Source organism: Zalophus californianus, chromosome 1 (genome assembly GCF_009762305.2).
Source record: "Zalophus californianus isolate mZalCal1 chromosome 1, mZalCal1.pri.v2, whole genome shotgun sequence".
NCBI classification, from domain to species: Eukaryota; Metazoa; Chordata; class Mammalia; order Carnivora; family Otariidae; genus Zalophus; species Zalophus californianus.
In genome coordinates, this window is record NC_045595.1 from 206760261 (window position 1) to 206783295 (window position 23035).

Genomic DNA, 23035 nt, shown 5'->3' on the forward strand with positions numbered 1-23035 from the left:
AAGTTTATGGTTTTCATCTTCTATTCATCTTGTTTCATTCTAAGTTCTTTGTAGAACGGTGTGAGCTCTACATAGTATAATAGTGTGGGTTTACCTTGAATCTTGCTCAAAAGGGGTTGTAACTCTGTTACATGAGCCCAGAATATAGCATTTTCGCAAAAGTAAGCAAACTTTGTTGGATTCTTCTTGGTAACCACTAATTTCAGAACCACTAAATACAGAAATCTGGCAACCATGATATGAGGTGTTAATAACTTTTGTTTAAAATGCTAACTTTCATTTATAATTGGAGTAGTAATTTTCATCAGAAATATTCTATAATTAAAGTTACAGGGAATTTCACTGGTAAAATTAGAAATGCATTTTTGGTATTAAGCCTTGTTTCTCAAGTGCTTTGGGATTCAAAAGAAACGATGTATCTGCAACAGAATGTAAAATATTTTTTTCTTTTATCATTTATGAATCTGACTTAAGATACACAGCCCATTTTTCCAACCCAGTTAAATTTGCATTGTGTATAATTTCTGGTTAAACTTGACCTTGTTAAAAATGGGCTTTTATAGCCAACTCTTACATTGTTTTTCTTTACCAGGTGATGGACTGGGCATAGTATTTGCATTCTGTGGATTCAATAAACAGTTACTAAATAAGTGTCAGATACCTGGTATGTTTTGCCGTGCTTGATGCTCAGAATAAGAAGATGATAAGATACAGAGCATGCTCTCAGAGCTCTGGTGAGGGGAAAATGTGGTACAAGTTGGAAGAATCAGAAAAAGCTTCTTGGAGAAAGTGGTGACTGAGATGAGTCTCAGTTGATATTACTGTGTTGAAAAGTCTGGCAAGGGTTTTCCAGGCAGAGAAAAATCTCTGCAAAGGAGGGGAAAGAGGCTTCAGAGAATGTGACCTCATTAAGGGAGTAGCTAACTGCTTGGGGCATATGCGACTAAGGAGAGTGTTGGGAGAGAGACAAGAAGATGAGCCTGGAAAGAAAGTGAACAGGAACTACAGATTGAAGGGTATTGTGGTTTATTAATGGTTTGAGATGAGGAACCACGGATGGTTTTAATAGAGTGGGATTACGATTAAATCTGCATGGTTTCATCTATATTTCTGAAAATTTTCACTTTTCTTTCACTTTTTCCTTTTGTAGACTCAGCTATAATTGTGAACAGAATACACTTGTTAATCACATATAATCAGAATATATGACTCCTATACTTTGATTTCAATATTTTAGCTAGCAGCGTTTTAAAAATAACTTGAATTCAACTGACCTGGGTTTTTACTTCATCACCATTAGCAACTGGATGTGTAACTTTGGATAAATGATTTTAATTTTTATCTAGCAAACTTGGAATATTATTGCTAGGGTCTTTGCTAGATACTGTGGATATAGAAAGGAGGTAGTTTGTGGTTTCTACTATCTAAGAAATGCAGCCCAGTAGAGGTGGTCTTTTTTCTTTTGTATAAAAGTGGGGATGATAATATTTGTCTAAATGGATATTTGACAACAGTGGAAGTGGTTTGGAGGAAGGCTTTAATATATTTAGGAATTAACTTCTAGAAAAGTAAAATATACCTACCAGACACTATTTTTCTTTCTTTTTTTCTTTTTTTTTTTAAAGATTTTATTTATTTATTTGACAGAGAGAGAGACAGCGAGAGAGGGAACACAAGCAGGGGAGTGGGAGAGGGAGAAGCAGGCTTCCTGCTGAGCAGGGAGCCCGATGCGGGGCTCAATCCCAAGACCCTGGGATCATGACCTGAGCCGAAGGCAGACGCTTAATGACTGAGCCACCCAGGTGCCCCCAGACACTATTTTTCAATCTAAATTTCATAAGAATCATGACATAAAATGTAGGAAAATGGTTCATATAAATTATAAATCTTTGTGGAAGGGTAATTATTTTGAGCATCATGTCTTATGCTTGAAACACTGATTTCATTTTCTTTTTCAGGCAAACAATATGGGTGTTGGAGTAGTGGGAATTATAGAGTGTAATTTCTTAAAGCCAACTCATAATAAACAAGATTTTGACTATACTAACGAGTACAGGTATGTTACCTATTTAAGTTACTTTTTAGTTTATTTTGGAAATACTTTCATCTCTTTTCCTAAGCTGAGTTTTTTTTCTGTCTTGTGGATGTTTTTATATTATAGAACTTTAAGAAAATTCGTAGGTGGTAGGCTTGCATAGAAAACACATTTAGCCATCTTCTCCCAACCTAGGAATTATATTTTACTCCATTACCAGTAGAAATTTGTTCTCCCCTGTCTTTATTGATGAAGTATTTCTGAGATTTATAGTAAAAATAGAGGATATTTCTGCTTTCTTGGTGTCAATATTTACTGTGTAATATTCTGAAACTGTTCTTATTAGATGGGAACTTGAAGGTAATTTAGTCCTGTGTACATTAGACAGAAATACTCTGATCTTTTAAGAGTGGTTAGAAGTCACAGAATGAATATGACCATCAGTTTCACTTGTAGATTTAGGAGGCACACTTTCCTTAATGAGCACATAATGCAGTTGCATGTGAACATTGGTGATAAAGACAAAAATGTCATAGGCCCTTTTTTCAAATAAAAAACAAATAAAGTAGAATAAATAATAAAGGTAAGAGCAAAATCAATGAATTAGGAATCACGTATAATAGAGAAAATCAGTATATACTCAAGAGTTCACTCCTGAGGCAGAGGCTACTCCTGTTAGTTGAACAGGGATAATTATTAACTAGGATAGTAAAGGGTGATTACTAGAAGGGGTAAAAGAGAAAAGTAGGTTCCCAGAACTAGCAGATATAAAAGACTAACATTCCCTCAAGGTTGAAAAAGAGGACTAGGAACTAGGAGAGGGCCCCCTGCCCCTAAAGTCAGAGACTCAGATCTTGTAGTGGTCATGACAAACGTAGGAACAATCTACCTGCAAGTTTCTTGCCAGAAAAAGAAGGCCTGGCCAGTGCTGGTCTGTAGATGTGACCTGCTGTTGCCAGAGGCTGTGGTGGGCTGGAGCCGTTCTGTAGAGGAGACCTGTCTTTGCCCAAGGATGTGGACACACTGGAACTGGTCTCTTGCTGGAGGTTGTAGGCTGCTGGAGAGCAGAGCATGGTTAGAGAGCACAGATGGAGCTCCTGGGGGCCACTGGGCTCCAGCCAAATAATAATAGTATATACCAGAACCTGAAGGACACATGTCTTGCTGTCACCTAGCAGGTTCATTGACCTGTTAATCCAGTCCACCCCAGCTGCCAAAGGTAAATGTTTACATGATCAAGCTTCAGAATCACAAAACTGAGCAAAAGAAGACTGGGTGTGGAGCTGAGAGACGACAAGTTCATAACTGAAAAAATAAAAAAGCCCAGTTTGTTCTTTGATAAGATTAGTAAAGGGGCAATAAAAGGGGAAAGAAAGGAGAAAACAGAAATCATCACTATCAGAAACAAAAAGGAGACAGATGCAAAAACATCAAAGGAATAGCATGAACTATTTTTTACCGTCTTAGATGATATGGCACATTCCTTTATAATTGAATCAATTTTTAGAAAACTTTCCACATATTAAATTCAAACATTTAAGAAGGAAGTAGCACCAATCTTACACAATCTTTAAGATTTTATGAGGACATGTAACTTTGGTAGTGAACGTGTGAATACATTACAAGAAAGGGATTTATGTCTCTCATGATCAAAATATAAAAATTTTAATTAAAATAGCAAATACCATCTAGTGATATATAAAAAGGATAATACATTAAAACCAGTTGGATTATATTCCACAATGACATGGTGGTTTTAATATTCAAAAATCAATGTAGTTCATCACATTGATGTTAGAAAAGAAAAATCTTAATGGTTATTTTCATAGGTACAGAAAAAGCAGTTGATAAATCACAACACCCATTTGTAATTTTTTTTTTTTTTATTTGAGAGAAAGCACACGCACAAACGAGTGGGGCGGAGGCGGGGTGTTGGGGGTAGGGTGGGACAGAGGGAGAGGGAGAGAGAGAAGCTTAAGCCTGCTCCGTGCTGGGTGTGGGGCTTGATCCTACGACCCTGCGTACGTGACCTGAGCCAAAGTCTTGAGCAACCTAGGCACCCTGCCCATTTGTAATTTAGGAGAAAAAAGGGAACACTTAGAAAATCATTAATAGAAGGGCATATTAGCAATACAGAGCATTTACAGAAACTCCAAGCATCATTCCTAATGGTGAATTATTAATAGCTTTCCCCTTAACAGTGAAAATGAGATAAGGATTCCTGCTATCCACCATTGTTCTTGAGGAAATAATCAGTATAATAAGGAAAGAAAACGAAGTAAAAGTTATAAGGGTGAAAAGGAAGAAATAAAACTTTTCTGTACAAGATAGTATTAAGTATATAGTAAGTCCAGAATAATATGCACATTTAGAATTAATAAAGGAACAAGTTAAATGATATATATTCTAGGGTTGCTGGATAAGAAGTATTCAGAAATCAATTGTATTTCTGTTCACCAACTAAAAACTAGAACATGAAATTTAAAAAAATTCATGAAAAGTGTAAAAAAAAATCAAGTACTCTGGAGTAAATAAAATATGCAGCATATACACTGAAAACTATGAAATATTATGGAGTGAAATTTAAGCCCCAAATAAGTAGGCAAACCAGGTTCAAGAATTAGAAGGCTGTATATTATAAAATGTCAGTTTTTCTCCAATTAAATAAAATTCCAGTTTTTTAAAAAAAAATCCTTGCCAGTTTGTGTGGGTGTTGATATTATTAATAGGCTTATTCTAAACTTTATGTGGAAAGTCAGAAGACCCAAGATAGTTAAGACAATCATTAAAGAACAACAACGCAAGAAAACTTAACCTACTAAATACCAACACTTGTAAAGCTATGGTAACTAAGTGTGATATTAATTAGAGGATAAGCAGTCTATTGAAACAGAGAAGCCAGAAATAACCCCCCCACTTTTTATATGTTTGGTGACCTGATTTATGACAAAGATTACATCATGGTATAGTGGGAAGATGATCATCTTTCCAAAAATGCTGGATCATTTGGCTATTTGTGTGGATAATATGACTCCTACATCAAAGGAAGCAAAAAATCGATACCAGATGGATTTTAGACCTAAATGAGAAAGACAAAAACAAAATGAGAACAAGAATATTTTAAAAACCTTTAGTTAAGCAAGTTTTTAAAACAAGATGCAGGGCACCTGGGTGGCTCAGTTGGTTAAGCAACTGCCTTCGGCTCAGGTCATGATCCTGGAGTCCCGGGATCGAGTCCCAAATCGGGCTCCCTGCTCAGCGGGGAGTCTTCTTCTCCCTCAGACCCTCCCCCCCTCATGTGCTCTCTCTCTCTCATTCTCTCTCTCTCAAATAAATAAATAAAATCTTTAAAAAAAATAAAACAAGATGCAAAAAGTATTGATCATAATGGGCAAAATGGAAAAGTTTTTTAAAATGAGTAAGACAGACAATGTTGGCAAGATGTAGAGCATTTGGAGCCCCTGCACATGGCTGGTGGGTATGAAAATCGATCAGTTTTGAGAACTGTTAGATTATCAAGTAAAACCAAACATCAGTGCCCACCCCTATGACCCTGCAGTTTCATTCCTCAGTATATTCTCAACACAAATGGGTACAGTCTCTTGGACTGAGAAATAGTGGTGATGAGAGGAAGAAGACTAGTGAAATGTAGGGAGGATATGTTTGGGAAGGAAGATTCATTCTCATTTGGACACTTACATGTTATATGATAATGGAGAAAAAATTAGTGGGAGATAACGGGTGGGGATAGAAATGTCTGATTAATCTGCCAGTGTAGAATTTGAAGTCTTGATATTTGAAAGCCTTATTTTAAATTTAGAATGTTACACTGACTGTACCTTGTGTGTGCATAGTTCTGGCAAAGTAGGTGCTTAACTCAAATGATTACTTAAGTGTGGCCTTAGATCCCACTGATCTGCTTTTTATTAATATCTTATTGGGGAAGAAGTGACAGTCTTAACTGTGGGACAGAAGCTATTTTGAAATATACTTGCTGGTGATGATAGCATACTTTTATAAACTTAAAGTTTGAGTTCTAGGGGTGCCTGGGTGGCTCAGTCGTTAAGCGTCTGCCTTCGGCTCAGGTCATGATCCCAGGGATTGAGCCCCACATCGGGCTCCCTGCTGGGCGGGAAGCCTGCTTCTCCCTCTCCCACTCCCCCTGCTTGTGTTCCTGCTCTTGCTATCTCTCTCTCTCTCTCTCTCTGTCAGATAAATAAATAAAATCTTTAAAAAAAAAAAGTTTGAGTTCTAATATGAATTGAAGCTTATAAATTTATCGGTTGGGGTTGGAATTCAGAGAGCCTGTGGTTCTCCCACTAATTGGTCTGCAACATACTTTCTCAACAGAGGACACGAAATACTACTATTTGTATCTTCAAAGATGATCCTGGCTCTGTTCTGGGAACTTGAAAGTGTCCTTGTAGAAAATTGCCATTAGAGCATTCTTTACTAACAGTACCTTTGGGAGTCATCAACCTCCCCTCCCCCACAGTGTCCACATGATCCTTACTAAGTCGTTTGTGCTTTTTCTGTGTTTGACAAAGATTTAAGCTTTATCTTTTTTTTTCTTAAATTGATTTTGATTTGCTTTTTTAGGCTGACAATAGCAGCGTTAGGAGAAAAGCTGAATGATTACTGGAATGAGATGAAAGTGAAGAAAAATGCAGAATATCCTCTAAATTTGCCAGTTGAAGATATTCAGTACGTACATTAAAAAATACCAACCCACTCTAATACCAAGAGGTGATGTTGAAGAAGTATAGTGATGGTACACAAACTTTGAACTAAGCCAGAGGAAAAAGTAAATTGTACAACTCCAGTCAGCACACCATGAAATGAGCCAGTGAATGTATACATTTATACATACACACAAAAGATTCATGAAGCAGTATTTATCCATACATTGCATGCTGATACTATTTCTTTTAAAAAAATGTAAGTCTTGACTTTATGGTCCACTAATGGGTTGTATCTCATAGTTTGAAAAACTCTGGTCTTGTGTAATAGGATCATGAGTCTAAAGCCAGACCTGAATTTAGATTCTACTTCTGCTTAAATAATGATGTGACACTGAACATGTTACTTGGCCTTTTATAAGCTTCCATTTTTTTTTTTTACTTGTAAAATAGGAACATTAGTAGCACCTCCCAGAGTTACAAGACTTAAAAAATATGCCTAACAAGCATTCAGTAACAGGATAGCACACAGTACCAATTTTGTGAATGAATGAATAATCATTGTGTACTGATGGAAAGATGACCAAGATGTATAATGACGAACAAAAAAGATGCAATTCAGGGGCGCCTGGGTGGCTCAGTCATTAAGCGTCTGCCTTCGGCTCGGGTCAGGACCCCGAGGTCCTGGGATCAAGCCCTGCGTTGGGCTCCCTGCTCCACGGGAAGCCTGCTTCTCCCGCTCCCCACTCCCCCTGCTTGTGTTCCCTCTCTCACTGTGTCTCTCTCTGTCAAATAAATAAAATTTAAAAAAAAAAAATGCAATTCAATGTATTAATTTCCCACTTTATTTTTTTTAAAGTGTCCATATACACATGCATAATTCTGCAAGCATAGAAAATTATGCCAGGGTTTAAAAAAATGAACAGTGGTAAGCTCCTAAAAAAAAGGGGTTTGTATTTACTTTATGAATTTCTGGAGCACATCCGACTTTGACCCTCCAACTCTTGATTTCGGCTCAGGTCATGATCTCAGGGTGGTGAGACAACCCTGCATCATGCTCTGCACTGGGTATAGAGCCCGCTTGGGATTCTCTCTTTCCCTCTCCTCCTGCTCCTCCCCCCTCTCTAAAAATAAACAAATTTATGGATTGTTTCAAGTTTATGTAACTATGCAGATGCATTTTTTAAAATTTAGATATAAAAAGTTACTGTCATTAAGATGAAGTCTTCATATATTCAGTGAATTGTTAATAATTGTTAAGTGAAATGTTAAATGAATACCTAAATTCTTCAGAGGATCATTGTAATTTTCTTTTTTTTTTTTTTTTTTTTTAAAGATTTTATTTATTTATTTGAGAGAGAGAGGCAATGAGATATAGAAAGCACGAGAGGGAAGAGGGTCAGAGGGAGAAGCAGACTCCCCGCCGAGCAGGAAGCCCGATGTGGGACTCGATCCCGGGACTCCAGGATCATGACCTGAGCCGAAGGCAGTCGCTTAACCAACTGAGCCACCCAGGCGCTCCTCATTGTAATTTTCAAATGATAAAACTAAAGCATTTTATAAACTAAAAGAATATACAAATTTTAGATATTCAGAGATACACTTATGGTAGAGGCTAAAATGTAATAAAATTATTAAAAATGCTTAAATTATAGGAATAACGGCTTGTCTGTTTTCTGTACTTGAGCTAATGAATATACTAGATTGGACATTGCAAATGCTAATTTAATATAAATTTCAGAGCAAGGCGTTTGGAATCTTAAGTTTGAATTTTTATTACCAGAGAACAAATTGAATAGTATGCTATTAAACAAGACATTTAAGTCTCTTTGTTTAAATTGGCCTGTTAACTTTAACCTTTTGAAGGTAACCGAAATTGTTTTAAAAAATTTAACTTGCTGTACAACAGTAATTATGTCGCAGGCATTTCAGGAACAGAATTAAATAATAAAGGCATTTAGCGGTAGAAATGATGTAGAAGATCTAATGAAGTGTACTTTGCATGGTATTTTCATACTAATATTATGTGTTTTGTTACAGGAAACGTCCCGATCAGACATGGGTTCAATGTGATTCCTGTCTAAAGTGGCGAAAATTACCAGATGGAATAGATCAGCTTCCAGAAAAATGGTATTGCTCCAATAACCCTGACCCACAGTTCAGGTACCATATAGTTGGTAGTACCCTTTTTGGAAAGGCAGAAAGTACTATTCAAGATGTATGAATAGGCGCTGGTGACGTGTTATTCCCCTGTGATTTTTCTGACTAGAAATTGTGATGTTCCAGAAGAACCTGAAGATGAGGATTTGGTGCATCCCACTTATGAAAAAACCTACAAAAAGAAGTGAGTATTGTATTAATGTTTGGTGGGGAAATAATGCTCAATTTATTAATAGTGATGGGTGTGCAGCATTAATTGGATGCTTCTCCAAGATCAAGCTAGTACAACCCAGAAAAGATTATGACCCCAGAAAAGATTTTGATGTGGATGCCTAATACCGGATGCTTTTGTTGTTGTTGTTTTAACTTTATACTGTGGATGCCTGCTCTTTTTTCACTTGCTGTTTATCCTGTCCTGTCTGCAAGGTAGTGTGCACGCAGAATAGTTTGGTTGTTTGGGCCACACACAGATGAATCATAAATGAGTAATGCCTGATAGGAGTTTATAGTCTTAGCAGGGAAGGTGAGACATGTGCGTTGCCGATGAGAAGTTGATGAGTACTATAGAAGGCAGGGTCCAGTCCTGTTGGGAAGCCTTAAGGAGAAATGACTTCTGGCTGGGGATGGGAAGGGAAATCTGGATCAGGAAAATTCATGAAGGGTATTTGTGTAATGGGCCTTGAAGGGTGGGTTAGATGCAAATGTACAGGAAACTGATTTGTTCAGCTTTAGAGCAAACACGTGAATGGGCATGATGGAAAATAGAGGAGGGAGGGAGAAGCTGGGTAATGAAGGATAGTCAGCCCTGGTGAACTGTAGGCTACTGTCCACACACACAGGCCGAGTGCATGCAGAACTTCCAGGTGGTTTTGATGTAGAGTGCACGGTTTTTGAAGATAAATCCAGCAGCAGAACTGTGAGTAAAGAGACCAGTTAGAAGCCTGTGTGATGTTCCAGCTCAGAGGTCTGAGAATAATGCTGGTGAGGGTGCAAAGCTTAAGGCAGACATTGGGCATTACTGAGGTAAGAGGTAGAAAGTATTTCCCTCCTAAAGGCTTACAGATGAAATTGAAGCAGAGTTCAGTGTACATATCTGAGTGACTCCGTAGTGAAATGCCAAGTATGTCATTGAGAAACAGTGAAAAGTAATTAAGTTTAAATATGTTCACTTTTCTTTCTTTTTTTTTAAGAGACAAGGAAAAATTCAGGATCAGACAACCGGAAATGATCCCTCGGGTAATTAATGAAACCTTGCATTTTATAGCTGTGTATTATATTGGGTAGTGGCTAGTTTAACAAATAGTTTTAAAGCTTAGGAGTTACATAACAAATTGAGGTGATTTTGTTCATTCAGTTCACATACTCCTTTTCTTATACCCTTTCTTGCCTTCCTTCCTAGCCCAACAACTTCATTCAAACTGTTCAGTTTTATTATTTAGTTGAGCATCTTCTGAGGAAAGGCAGGCATTAAGAATCTTACCACCCAGGCACCTGGGTGGCTCATTCAGTTAAGCGTCTCTTGATTTTGGCTTAGGTGGTCGCAGGGTTGTGAGATGGAGCTCCAAGTCGGGCTCTCTGCAGGGCATGGAGCCTGCTTGGGATTCTCTCTCCCCATCTCCCTTTCCCTCTGCCCCCCCCCCCTAAAAAAAAAAGAGAAAAAAATGATGAATCTTACTGTCACATAGGCAGTTAAGGAAAAATTCACAGGAAGCCCTGGGGAGCCATGTTCTGGTACTAACCTGGACTAAAGCTACAGTGTTTTTCTCTTTGTTGACCACTTTCTTAGTGCTTAATGGTGTTAAGGAGCTTTTTCTGAGTATATGGGTAGGCAGTTGTACTTCTTTTGTAAGGAAGTTTGGTCTGCTGCAGATGTGTATGTTTGCTTTTAGTTACATTGAAATGTTTTCTTATGGCAAAGGCTGAGGGTTTGGAGGTGAGAACAAAACTGGGTGAAAAAGAATAGTGGGCTTACTTATTCTAAAGGCAGTATCTTTGACTTTATTTTCTGTTTCTTTCTTTGAGAAAAATAAGTTAATTGTATTTCATTAGGTTCTATATAGTACAGGGTCAGTAAATCTTGCTATACAAGACCAGGTAGTATTTTAGGCTTTGTGGGCCACGTATGTAGTCTCTGTTGTGTATTCTTTGTTCTGTTGTTTTGTTTACACCTTTAAAAATACACAACCATTTTTTCCACTCACTTGCAGGTTGGATTTGGCTTATTGGCCTGTTAGTGGCTCTCTGGTATAGCCTAAAGAATTTTACATGATTAGGATAGTTCTCAATGTTTTCTGGGATACAGGGCAAAGGGAAAATAATATCTCCTGTTTTGGGGCATGGCACATTAAAAAAAGTCCTTTAAAATTGATTTTTTTCTTCCAACAGATTAATGCTGAACTCTTGTTTCGGACAACCCCCGTGTCAGGTCAAAGCTTTCCTCCTGTGAAGGAAAGTGTTCCAAGAGGACATCTTTCAGAAGTGGCAAATACTTACGCAACAAGACTTATAAATAATCATCGAGGTTCACCTCAGTCTGAACCTGAAAGCAACAAGTCAGTGGCTAAAATGTATTTTTCCAATGGGGAATATTAAGCAGAGCCTTTACTTGACACTTTCATGGCAGTAATGCACTTCTAAGAAGTTATAGTTTATATATGCATGTAAAAAGTCTTAAGGATAAGTTAACTTACTTTTTTTTTAAGATTTTATTTATTTGAGAGAGCGAGAATGAGAGAGAGAGAGAGAGCACATGAGAGGGGGGAGGGTCAGAGGGAGAAGCAGACTCCCTGCCAAGCAGGGAGCCCGATTCAGGACTCGATCCCGGGACTCCAGGATCATGACCCAAGCCGAAGGCAGTCGCTTAATCAACTGAGCCACCCAGGACCCCCTAAGTTAATTTACTTTTTTTTTTTTTTTTTTTTAAGATTTTATTTATTTGAGAGCACAAGCAGGGGGAGCAGCAGACAGAGGGAGAGGGAGAAGCAGGCTTCCCACTGAGCGGGGAGCCGATGCGGGGCTCGATCCCAGGACCCTGGGATCATGACCCGAGCCGAAGGCAGATGCTTAACTGACTGAGCCACCCAGGCGCCCCTAGTTAATTTACTTTTATTATCTAAACCTACCCCACCCCACTCATGCCACCCATTTAAATCAGTTTTTAAAATATCAGTTGTATTCATTGTGGAATTTGATCAAATTTTAACCTCTTTGAAATTCTGTATAATAGGAAAATTCCTGCTTTTAAAATTACCAGTATCTTAAGAAAAACATAAAGCAATTAATTGTACAGAACTATAATGTCAAGGGTGACCCATGAGTTCTTAGCTCGTGGCAGGCTATTTATTTTGGATGAGTGGATGAAGAAGGAAGGGAGAAAGAAAGGTATGAGTGATAGGTAAATTGGACAGTTAGCTCTCTTGACTGGAATGGTCAGGGAAGGTTTGGGATGAGATAGTGCTTGGTTTGGTTCCTGAAATTCTGAAAGCAATACTCTGTGCTGGTGGCCATTCAGAGGGAATAGAATTGAATACAGGTGAAGAAGAAAACATGATGTCAGTGAACTAGGGGATCAGACTGAACTACACTTGGTCTTTTTTGTTGAAAGATAAACATTGAAACCAGGTTCCCAGAGATAGTGGGATGGGATTTTCTGAGCGGTTTTATAGCCTTCATTAAATTCTCAAAGGGATTTTTGACCTCCAAAAGGATTAGAAATAACTGTTTGCATGCATATGTACATCAGGAGGGCATGTTCTAAAATAGTTTAGGCTGTTTGTGGCCCTACATTTTTGGGGCTGGATTGCTACTCAACTAAGAATTTGTGTGTATTTTTTAAAAATAGTCTCCTTAATGTTCTTGGCTTTTCTTCTTAAAGATGGTTCCAAACAAAGTAAGAAAAAGTGAAATCTGTAAAGTTTACAGATAAAAGATAATGGAACTTATTCTTTTTTTTTTTTTTTTTTAAGGGGAGAGGGGCAGAGTGAGAGGGGGAGAGAGAGAGAATCTCAAACAGGCAACACGCCCAGTGTGAGCCCTGCGGGGGGCTCAATCTCACAACCCTGAGATCATGACATGAGCCAAAATCCAGAGTACTACGCTTAACCGACTGAGCCACCCAGGTGCCCCTGAAATTTATTCTTTGAAGTGATTTATTCCATCCAAGTGGAAGAAGAGAATAGAGAAATTTTTTATTAATTTTTTAAAGCCTGAAGAATTTGAAGTTTGAGAAAAATACAAGCTTTTTTTTTTTTTTTTAATATAAGCTTTAAAAATAAAGCCAAAGACTGGAAAGGTGTTCCTAAACTAAGTCTTCAGAAAGACAAATAGGAATTAGCTTCATAAGAAAAATAATAGGGCAGCTCCCAGTTAAGTGATTAACTCCATGGAACCCCAGGCGTGCTCCAAACTCGGAAGCATTTCTTAAGGCAGAAAATGGGTGAGAACAGGAGGCTTGTTTGAGAGTTTAAGGAAGAGTAGTTCCCTAAACCTCTTCATAACCTGCCAGGTCTGGCAACGTGGCTTATCCTCTGTCAGAAGGTAGGATGTTTTCCTTCTGGAGCAATTTCACTGCTGAAGATGTGGTTGAGCCACTTTTTTGAAAGAGGAGGAGTAAGGGAAAGTGAGTACTAAATGATGAGAAATCCTCTCCCTTCCCCTCATTGGGCCGCCAGGGGAAAAGCCCTGGGTGGTGTTGACAGTTTGAGCACCCCTAGCACCACAGGGCCAGCCCTCACTGCTTCTAGTCGGTCTCACCCTGAAACATAAAGATAGGCAGAGATCACCAGGAGTGTAAACTGAAACAAAGGGAGTAGAGGAAGCCCTGTGAAATTTACTGGGAGGTGGGTAGGTGTGGAACAAACACGTTTCTTAGAAAAGATAAGCAGGTAGAGGGTAGAAAAAGGAAAAGACAAGGTACAGGAGGGGCAACATCTAAATAAGGGAATTTCAGAATGAGAGATCAGAGAAAACAAAGGGGAGGAAATAGTATGACTTAACTTCCACTAAATACACAGCAAAAATGTCTGGAAAAAGATCCAATCTAAGAAACATGAAATTTTCGAACACCAGGGAAAATAATTTTTTCAGGGAGAGAAAACACAAGTTACCTTCAAAAAGATCAGGAATCAGAATGGCAGGAACACCAAATGGTACATAACAATGAAATGATGCTTTTAAAGTTTTGAGAAAGTAATTTCCAACCTGGAAGTCTATATAGAAACCAAGCCAGCAATAAAATTGAGAAGTGAATAAAGATACTTTCATCATGTAACCTTTCACACTTTTTTATGTCCTGTGTACTGTTTCTCAAGATTTTATTGAAGACTATGTCCCCTCGATATGAGGGAGTAAAGCCAAGAACCAGAAGAACCTTTCCTGAGATGGAGGAAACAGGAGGGCTAACACCTAGGGCCTAAACAACAAACCAGCAGATAACCCGCTGAGGGGGAGCAAATAGTATCAGTTGGTGGTAAATTCACAGAAAACTGAGTCGATGAGGAAAATGAGGCAGTTTTTTAATGCCAGGAAAACCGAAGGGAAGGGCATGCTGGTTTAGTTTGTGGCTCACTTCTGATCATCGAGCACTGATAAAAATGACAGCAAATTGGAAGGGCAGAGCCATTCACTGAGCGCTGGAATGCAAGGAGCAGACCTGGGGGGGGTGGCATTCCCATTTGGCTGTGTATATGTTGAGGTGCCCAGAGGACATCAAGTGAAGGGATTTTTGGCAGTATGCAGAGCTCCTACTTTAAGGCAAGCGAAGTAGTCTAATTGTTTCCTCAGCTGTACAGGAGAAAATCGTCTCTACTTCATTAAATCATTGAGCAGTGCTGTGTTAAACATTTTTTTAAATGAGCATGGATATTTCTTAGAATTTCAAGATAGATTGCTTCAAGTCGTCTATTTTGTTCATTTCTATATTTTATAGTCTTATATTTTATATATTAAATTTTTTTCCAGCCTGAAACGGAGACTTTCTACTCGTTCGTCCATTTTGAATGCAAAAACTCGGAGATTGAGTAATCAAGCATTTGAAAATTCAGCTTATAAAGATGATGATGATGAAGATGTCATCATCTTAGAAGAAAACAGTACTCCCAAACCTGCAGTAGATCATGACATTGAAGTGAAATCAGAACAGAGTCACATCGAGCAAAGTGGTCATCAGGTTGAGCCTCCGGCTGATAAGGAACCTTGTGCCCTGACTGGTTCATCAGGCGTCTCATCATCCAGGTGTGATCAGGGAACCACTGCGGCCACCCAGACTGAAGCCCCGAGTGTAGTTGTTAAAAAGGAAGAGGCACTTGAAGATGAGATAGACGCACGAAATGATGCAGCCGTGCCGCCAGCCTGTGTGGAAGCTGAAGGGAAGGCACAGGAAACCCAGGACACCTTTGATAAATCTGCGGGTGATGCTAGTTGCCAGCTAAATGAACTGAGAAATGAGCTGCTTCTAGTTACCCAAGAAAAAGAAAATTATAAAAGACAGTGTAATGTGTTTACTGACCAAATCAAAGTGTTACAGCAGAGGATACTGGAAATGAACGACAAATACGTGAAGAAGGAAACTTGCCATCAGTCTACCGAAACTGATGCTGTATTTTTACTGGAAAGTATTAATGGCAAATCTGAAAGTCCAGACCATGTGGTATCTCAGTATCGGCAAGCTTTGGAGGAAATAGAAAGGCTGAAGAAACAGTGTAGTGCTTTGCAGCATGTGAAGGCGGAATGCAGTCGGTGTGCCAGTAGTGAGAGCAAAAGTGAAGTGGACGAAATGGTTGTGCAGCTTGACGATGTGTTTAGACAGCTGGACAAGTGCACTGTGGAGAGGGACCAGTATAAAAGTGAGGTGAGTGTATCATTCCGCATAATGAGAGTCCTGGGCGTCCCAGAGAGTCTGAACCACAAAGAACTGCCAGTTGCTAGATTGGAATAAATTACTTAGTAGTATTTCCATGTATTGTCCTGCTGCTTCTCAGCTGGGGAGTGGTCATCCTGGGGGTGTATGGAAATATGTGTTGAGGAGTTGGGCATTGCTAAAATTTAATGGGTGGTGACCAGGTATGGTGGTTTCCTGTAGCGTACTGGAAATTGCTGTGTAATGAAGGATTATCCTCAAAATACTGTTCTCGTTCCCATCAAGCCAGTCAGTTGCTAAATATAGGGAACATCACATCCATTATTAATAGGCCTTGCAATAAACATACAAGGTAGGTGATGTCCTCATTTTATAGATGCACCCTGTATTAGATTTGTTGGCAGGTGACCAAAAACACCGTAGAGCCGTGGCCAGTCCATGGGCGTCCGAGACAACAGGCTCCTGCATTGTTGCTTCGCTTCTCAGCGTGCCATTGTGGTCCGAGGCGGCCTCCAGGTCCCGTCCTCGTAGATCTGTGTTCCAAGCAGCAGCAAAGAAGAGGAGTGCAGTTCCTCAAATTTGCTGATATTCCACCTGTCAGCACTTAGTCACCTGGCTAATGGGTGCTTTGGAAGTGTAGTCTTTATTCAGGGGTTCTTCTACTGAGGCAGAAGGAGAAAAGTGGTAGACATCAGGAGATAGGTGGTAGGCTCTGCATATATTCTCCATTCAGATTTAGAGAGCTCCTTTTAGAAACATGTATTTTATATATTGTATTAATGTGTTTGAAAGAAGGGTATTTCTGCTAAAGAATTTGGAAACAACAGGATGGTGCTGTACTGCCCCTTTCTTCCTGGAAATAATGCTGACATAACAGCTCATCCATATATCCACAATACCTTCATCTTGATGTATTGGCTTAGAGTTAGATGACAGAATATATAAAAATCAGTACAAGCTTTCGGTTACAACTTAGAGCTGGTGAGTGCAAGAAATGAAAGCCACTTTGACGTCGACATAATTTAGGCATTTTTATCTTGGTTTTCCAGTTTTTAGGTACCTTTTGTTTTCAGTCAAACGGTATTTAACATTTCGTATTCTTTGAATGTGACAAGATGTGGAGGTGAAACTAAAATGAAGCTTTGTTTATAGAAAGCTATTGTGGGTGGTTTTTTCCCCTTTTTTGATGGTAATTTTCATCAAGCAGGATTATCTATATTTCTTAGCAAATTAGTACTTTGGCATTGGTATTTTTAAGTTTCATTTTAGCATTAGTATTTTTAAGTGTTATTTTTATTAGTATTTTTAATTTTTAAATTTAATTTTACAGTTATGAATTTTTTTGTCAGGTTGAATTATTGGAAATGGAAAAATCACAAATCCGTTCACAATGTGAAGAACTGAAAACTGAAATTGAACAATTAAAATCTACAAATCAACAGTTAGGAGCAGATGTTTCAACTTCAAGTAACATTGAGGAGTCTGTAAATTATACTGATGGGGAAAGGTAATATTACATGAGGCAGGACTCTGGGGCTACCTTCTGGTTTGCATGATACTTGGTAGCACACCTCGAACAGATACTGTTCTATCAAAAGAACACGATCCTTCCCTTCAAGGAATGAACAGTTTAGGTTCAACTTAAGTGAAATAGGAATTTGGAAAGAATAAAGCACTTGATCAGTCAGAGTGGTTTGGAATGCTGTTTGGGGAAAAGTGGAAATTGAGTTAGATATCAAAGGTGGTGGTGAATTTGGCCATGACTAGAAGACAAGGGAATATTTCATGAAACGTACTTTTTCACCTGGATTTACTCTGTACTTGCCATTTCTTTATGGTTTTCTGTCCTCATTTTACTACATGCCATCCCCAATGTTAACTTTTAGGTAATCACAAAATTACTAGAAATTGCCATAGTACAGGTGATTACTAGGAAGAAGTTCCTCTGTGAAAATAAGAAAATAGTAAATGAATGATTACCCTATCTCAGTAAGATATAAAATGGGCTTGGGGTTTTGTTTCGGTTTTGAGCATGGGGGAGGCAGACATTCAGGTGGGCGGGGATGGTGGTGCTCGTGGTGTGTTGATGACTTACCATCTGGAAGTAGCTATTAAAGGCTAAAACTGGGCAACTCTTCCTGCTCATACAGTTATGACTTCAGACCTAAAAGGCACTGTTGTTGAGAAATAATCTCCTACCATCCTCACTTGACATCAATTATATTATTACCTTGTTTTTTAAGTTAAGTTTTTGAAGGATTTCCGTAAATCTGTTCTTGGAAATGGAGTAGAGCATTACATAGCCTAGAAGGCTAAGGTCAGAAGAACATTCCAAGTGGTGTTTCTCAAAAGGGGAACCACAAGCATCTGTGGCGCTTGTAGAAATGCAGATCCTTGGCCTACAGTGCAGCTTATTAAATTGGAAACTTTTAAACAGTCTCAGATAATTCTTTTGCACACTGACCTTTGGGTAACTGATGATCGATTGATTATTTTATTTATTTTAACCGATACACCTGTGCTTGCTTTCTAAAACAGTATAGGAATATGTGGCTATTGATACTTGAAATCTAGTCTGAATTGAGATGTGCTTTAAGTATAAAATAAATAAAATTTTGAAGCCTTAGTAAGAAAAAGAATGTAAAATGCCTCATTAATAATGTATTTTGATTTTGTGATGATACAATATTTTAGTTAACATTGGGTTAAATGTATAACTAAAATTAAATTTACAGCTGCATTTTGCTTTTTATCGTGGCTATGTGAACATTTTAAACTGCATATGGAGCTTGCAGTATTTCTCTTGGACAGTGCTGTTCTGTACATTAAGAATCTGTGGCAGGTCCAGTAGATAGTAGAAATTAGCCAGGGACAATCAGAAGACTTAAAGGAAAGGAGATGTTAAGAGGATCATTGGGTCATACTAGTGTTTTATGTACTTTTCATATAGATAAAAGGTTGTGGTTACAACAAAGGGGACATTCTTGCTAAGGATATAGGATGGTAAACAACTTCTGGAAAGCAAAGCAGAAAAGTGTTTGAACCATGGGCCTCTGGTCAAAGGTGAGTGAGGAAGCTTGGACAAAAAATGGCTGGAGTGGAAATGATGTAAAATTTTATCCAGGGGCCAATGGAATCTTACAATCCAAGTTTACAAAACATGTTTTAAATCACCTTACTGTGGATTGTCAACTTAGGGATGAGCATCTTGCCTCTTCAGACATTTCCACCTTAGATCAGTATCTAAGCTAAACGTGGGCTGTTTATATTTGGGAGAGGGGCAGAATAAGAGCAACTAACATTCAGTTCCCATGTTTCACTCAATCTTTGAAGCAGAGGCTGCTGAATAGTTGTAAGTCTTCAAAAAGTCTAGGATGTTGGGGGTACCTGGGTGGCTCAGTTGGTTGAACATCTGACTTTTGATCTCAGCTCAGGTCTTGATCTCAGGGTCATGAGTTTGGGTCCCACCTAGCCTAGTATGGAGCCCACTTAAAAAAAAAAAAAAGTCTAGGATGTTGATATTCAGATACATGTATATAAATTTGGAAGGAATGATAATGACCATTTAATCCAGGGATTCCCAGTGTTTTCAGCAAAGCACCATTCCCTATAAATGAATAGTAAAATGGATCATCAGTGAACTTTAGCATATGAAAGGTTCAGAGAAGTCTTGATTTTAAAAACTGTTTAACATTATTTAGCCCAAAATTTTGTAAGCTTATTTGACCACAGAACTGTTTCTCTTTAACACAAGGGTGGATATCTCATAGAACACGTTTTAGAGAACAGTTCAGTTTTTATTTTCCTCAAAAGCTGAAATTCAGGGAGATGCATTCTTATTCTGAGACCAGTGTTCTCACTAGTATATCACTGCTGTTTTCCAGGTGACAGTATTTTATATTATAAATAACACCTTGTAATTATATGTATTTTACCAGTCCATGATTTCTCCAATAGCAAGTTAAAATTGTTTTAGTTAGAACCACACAGAGCCACTAGTTTTATGAAACACTCTACTTACCAAGAGATTCATAATTATTAAGTTAAATTATGGATTATTAAAGTAGGTGAATTCATGTTTCACTTAAATATTAGGCTCCACATGAATATTAAACTGTGCTATAATGTTCATCTAATAGACATAATATTTGTATTTGCAGCCTCAAACTTCGATCTCTTCGAGTTAACGTAGGACAGCTGTTGGCCATGATTGTACCTGATCTCGATCTTCAGCAAGTGAATTATGACGTTGATGTGGTTGATGAAATTTTAGGACAAGTTGTCGAACAAATGAGTGAAATCAGTAGTACTTAAAGTCTATTTTAAGTGAGATAATGAAAATATTTGCTCAGTCCTGTGGTTGTATAGCTTTCATAATGGAAACACTTTTGTTTTATGGATATGACAAGTGACAGACTGAAGAACCGTAATCTTTACTGTATTCTATGCATTCAAGTGTGGTCCCAATACTGTGGGCACACTTACCACACCTTTTGAAATGCCTGAGAATCATTCTTACTGAACGGCTGAACAGCTCACTCATGATTATGTTTTGAAGTGTAAATACTGTAATTAAGTCTGCACATATTTTTTTATTACCCTAGAGGACTTAAGTGTTTTTCACCAAGAGCTTTTCAGGTTGCCCCTAACCTTTGTGCAATTTTTTCTGGTTCCTAAAGTGTATTTTTCTCTGAAGTGAGGGCCGTGCCATAATACAGATGGAAATGTTACCTTTGATTTTCTTACAGAAAAGTTTTTAAAAAATGGAATTATGCTCCTGATAAGTTGTAAGTGAATTGAACATTAATGTTTCTTTTCTATAAATTCTTATCTCCTGAAATATGTTATTCATGGAAACAAGGTAAGCAGAAACTCTCCAACCATTTTATCAGGATTTTCCTTGTGCTGAGATTGCCAATCATAGTTAAACGCAGTGTTTTTATAGAACAAAGAAATGATCTTTAGTATAAAAAAGCATCAGAAATATTAAATGTCCCACCACGTTTACTTTGAAGCCCATTTTTGGCTGCTTCTTCAGCATGGAATGGGCACAGTAATTGTTTAATATTTCTTTTTGTGGAATTTCCTGTACAGCCTTTTGTAGGATTACTACAGGTTAATGAGAGTTGAGGAAGACAATCTTTCTCAAACAGTACAGTATACTTTTCATTATATTACAGAGCTAAGTGTTTTATGTCCTGGAGGTAAGCAGCAAACTGCCCTAGGATTATAGTATTACATGCCATAAAAATTATGCTTTATTGGTTCCTTGTTTGTGCAATTTTAAAGAGATGGCTTTCTATTAAGTATAACGATGTATATATAATTAAGAATCATATTTTCCACAACTGAAATGTGCATTATTTTTTTTCAAAGTTTTATCATTGCTATTTATTTTTACTTTTGTTTCTGAACATTCAGTACATGTTTCTTTTGTATGTATGCTTAATTACATGTCTTTCATATACAATATTAAATTTTTACTGTACATTAACTTCTAGAAAAAGCAAATAAATGAAGGTTGCTTTTATTTGCTTGATAAAGTAATTGAAAGTGTATTTTTGGTATGAAGCTGGTTTTCTGTCCTAATTGTATCTGCCCAAATTTTAAAATATCTTGTAATAAAATAAAAATATATATGATGGCTAACTCTTCAGATACTACTTTTAAAGAATTCTATATTCAGATTATATTTTGGAAACTAAAAGTGTCCATTGAAGGACCCTCAAGTTGAGCTCATTTTAAAATCTATATTAATTACAAGTTCTATTTAGGAGACCAAGACTGTTCCCATTAAGACTCTAAAAACTGAGCTCATCTTGAGAGAGTGTGTGCGTGCGTGCGTGTGTACATGTATTTTACACTCAAGAAGAGACTCTGTAAATCATTTAGCCTAAAGAAACCTTGCTTAAATGATAGCAGCAATGTATAGCATGTCTAAGTTTGTGAATATTTATGTAGCAGTTCTTTCTGGAATTTGCTATTTTTCCCTTCCTTTGGGTCAGCTATATTCTTGCAAAAATACATATTTTATATGGCTGTTGTCTTGCTTTTAATGGGAAAGTTAGTCATAGGATTAGTAATTTTGCTTGCTAAATTGATTCTTTGGAAGTACTTAACGTATTCCTCACCCTTTAAGAAAATATTGCCAAGATATGATTCTTTGAAAATGGAGCTAACAGAATTTAACAACAACGTGGGCTTTCATGTATATATCATATTTACGTAGAGATATCTATCTTTTGTTGGTAAGTTAAATTTGTAAAAGGCTAGTGGGAACACAGTGGTGTTTAAACTAATCATTACTTTAAAAACAAAAACGGGGCACCTGGGTGGCTCAGTCGTTGAGCGTCTGCCTTCGGCTCAGGTCATGGTCCCAGGGTCCTGGGATCGAGCCCCGCATCGGGCTCCCCGCTCCGCGGGAAGCCTGCTTCTCCCTCTCCCACTCCCCCTGCTTGTGTTCCCTCTCTCACTGTGTCTCTCTCTGTCAAATAAATGAATAAAATCTTTTATATATATATTAAAAAAAAATAAAAACAAAAACAGTATGAGGAAGTAAACCAGCATAGTCCACAATCCCTGCAAACAGGACCCACTGTAATTAGCAAAGCATTCACGCAGCAGGAGTGGTGTGGGGCATATTGTTGTGTCTTTTATTTGGGCCTCAAATTCTTAATGTAGGCAGGTACTGCTGGGGACTCTGCCCATAGCCTCAGACACTTAATTCTTGCGATCAACAGCCCATTAGTTCATTATTTATCATTGGAGAATAATTAAAGTGATACATCTGGTGGTTTTCACGCTGTCTATTAGAATCACCTGGGGAGTTTTTAGGACTTCCCATGCAAGGATGTACCCTGTACTAATTAAGTCAGAGTCTGGGTTTGGGCCCAGATACCAGTATTTTTTTAAGGCCTCCCAGTGTGCCATCAGAGCTGAGAACCATTGATCTTTACCTTCCTGTGATGAGTGTTTACAAATGTTGAACTCAGTTGGCTCCTGAAACAAACACAGGATTTGCATGGCTTATTCTCACTGGGGCGAGCAAGGAGGGGAAAAGGGAAGCATAGTTGGTGCCCAAGTTAGAAATGTAAATGGGACAGAATGGTATAAAGTGAAAAGACTTACCTACTGCTTCCCTAAAGTTAACCACTATTGCTTTTTGTATGTCCTTCCAGAAAATATTAGCTGCATACATATACACATTCATATATATGCATTCATTTTATATCTTTATATTTGATTATATATTTGTATCTCAAGTTTTCACAAAGGTGGTACACCGTATAATTGGTGATCTTGACA

General features: G+C 37.9%; 1 protein-coding gene across 1 annotated transcript in view; it reads left to right on the forward strand.

The window, feature by feature from the left end:
- The window catches only part of MORC3 (MORC family CW-type zinc finger 3), a 41847-nt gene extending 20468 nt beyond the window's left edge, over positions 1–21379 (forward strand). Inside the window, 9 exon segments of the mRNA XM_035727929.1 lie at positions 1959–2056; positions 6635–6739; positions 8755–8877; positions 8984–9058; positions 10065–10110; positions 11260–11426; positions 14833–15721; positions 17080–17237; positions 19891–21379. Of these exon segments, the coding sequence (XP_035583822.1) occupies positions 1959–2056; positions 6635–6739; positions 8755–8877; positions 8984–9058; positions 10065–10110; positions 11260–11426; positions 14833–15721; positions 17080–17237; positions 19891–20044 (1815 nt within the window). The 3' untranslated portion in view covers positions 20045–21379.
- The last annotated feature ends 1656 nt before the right edge of the window (positions 21380–23035 follow it).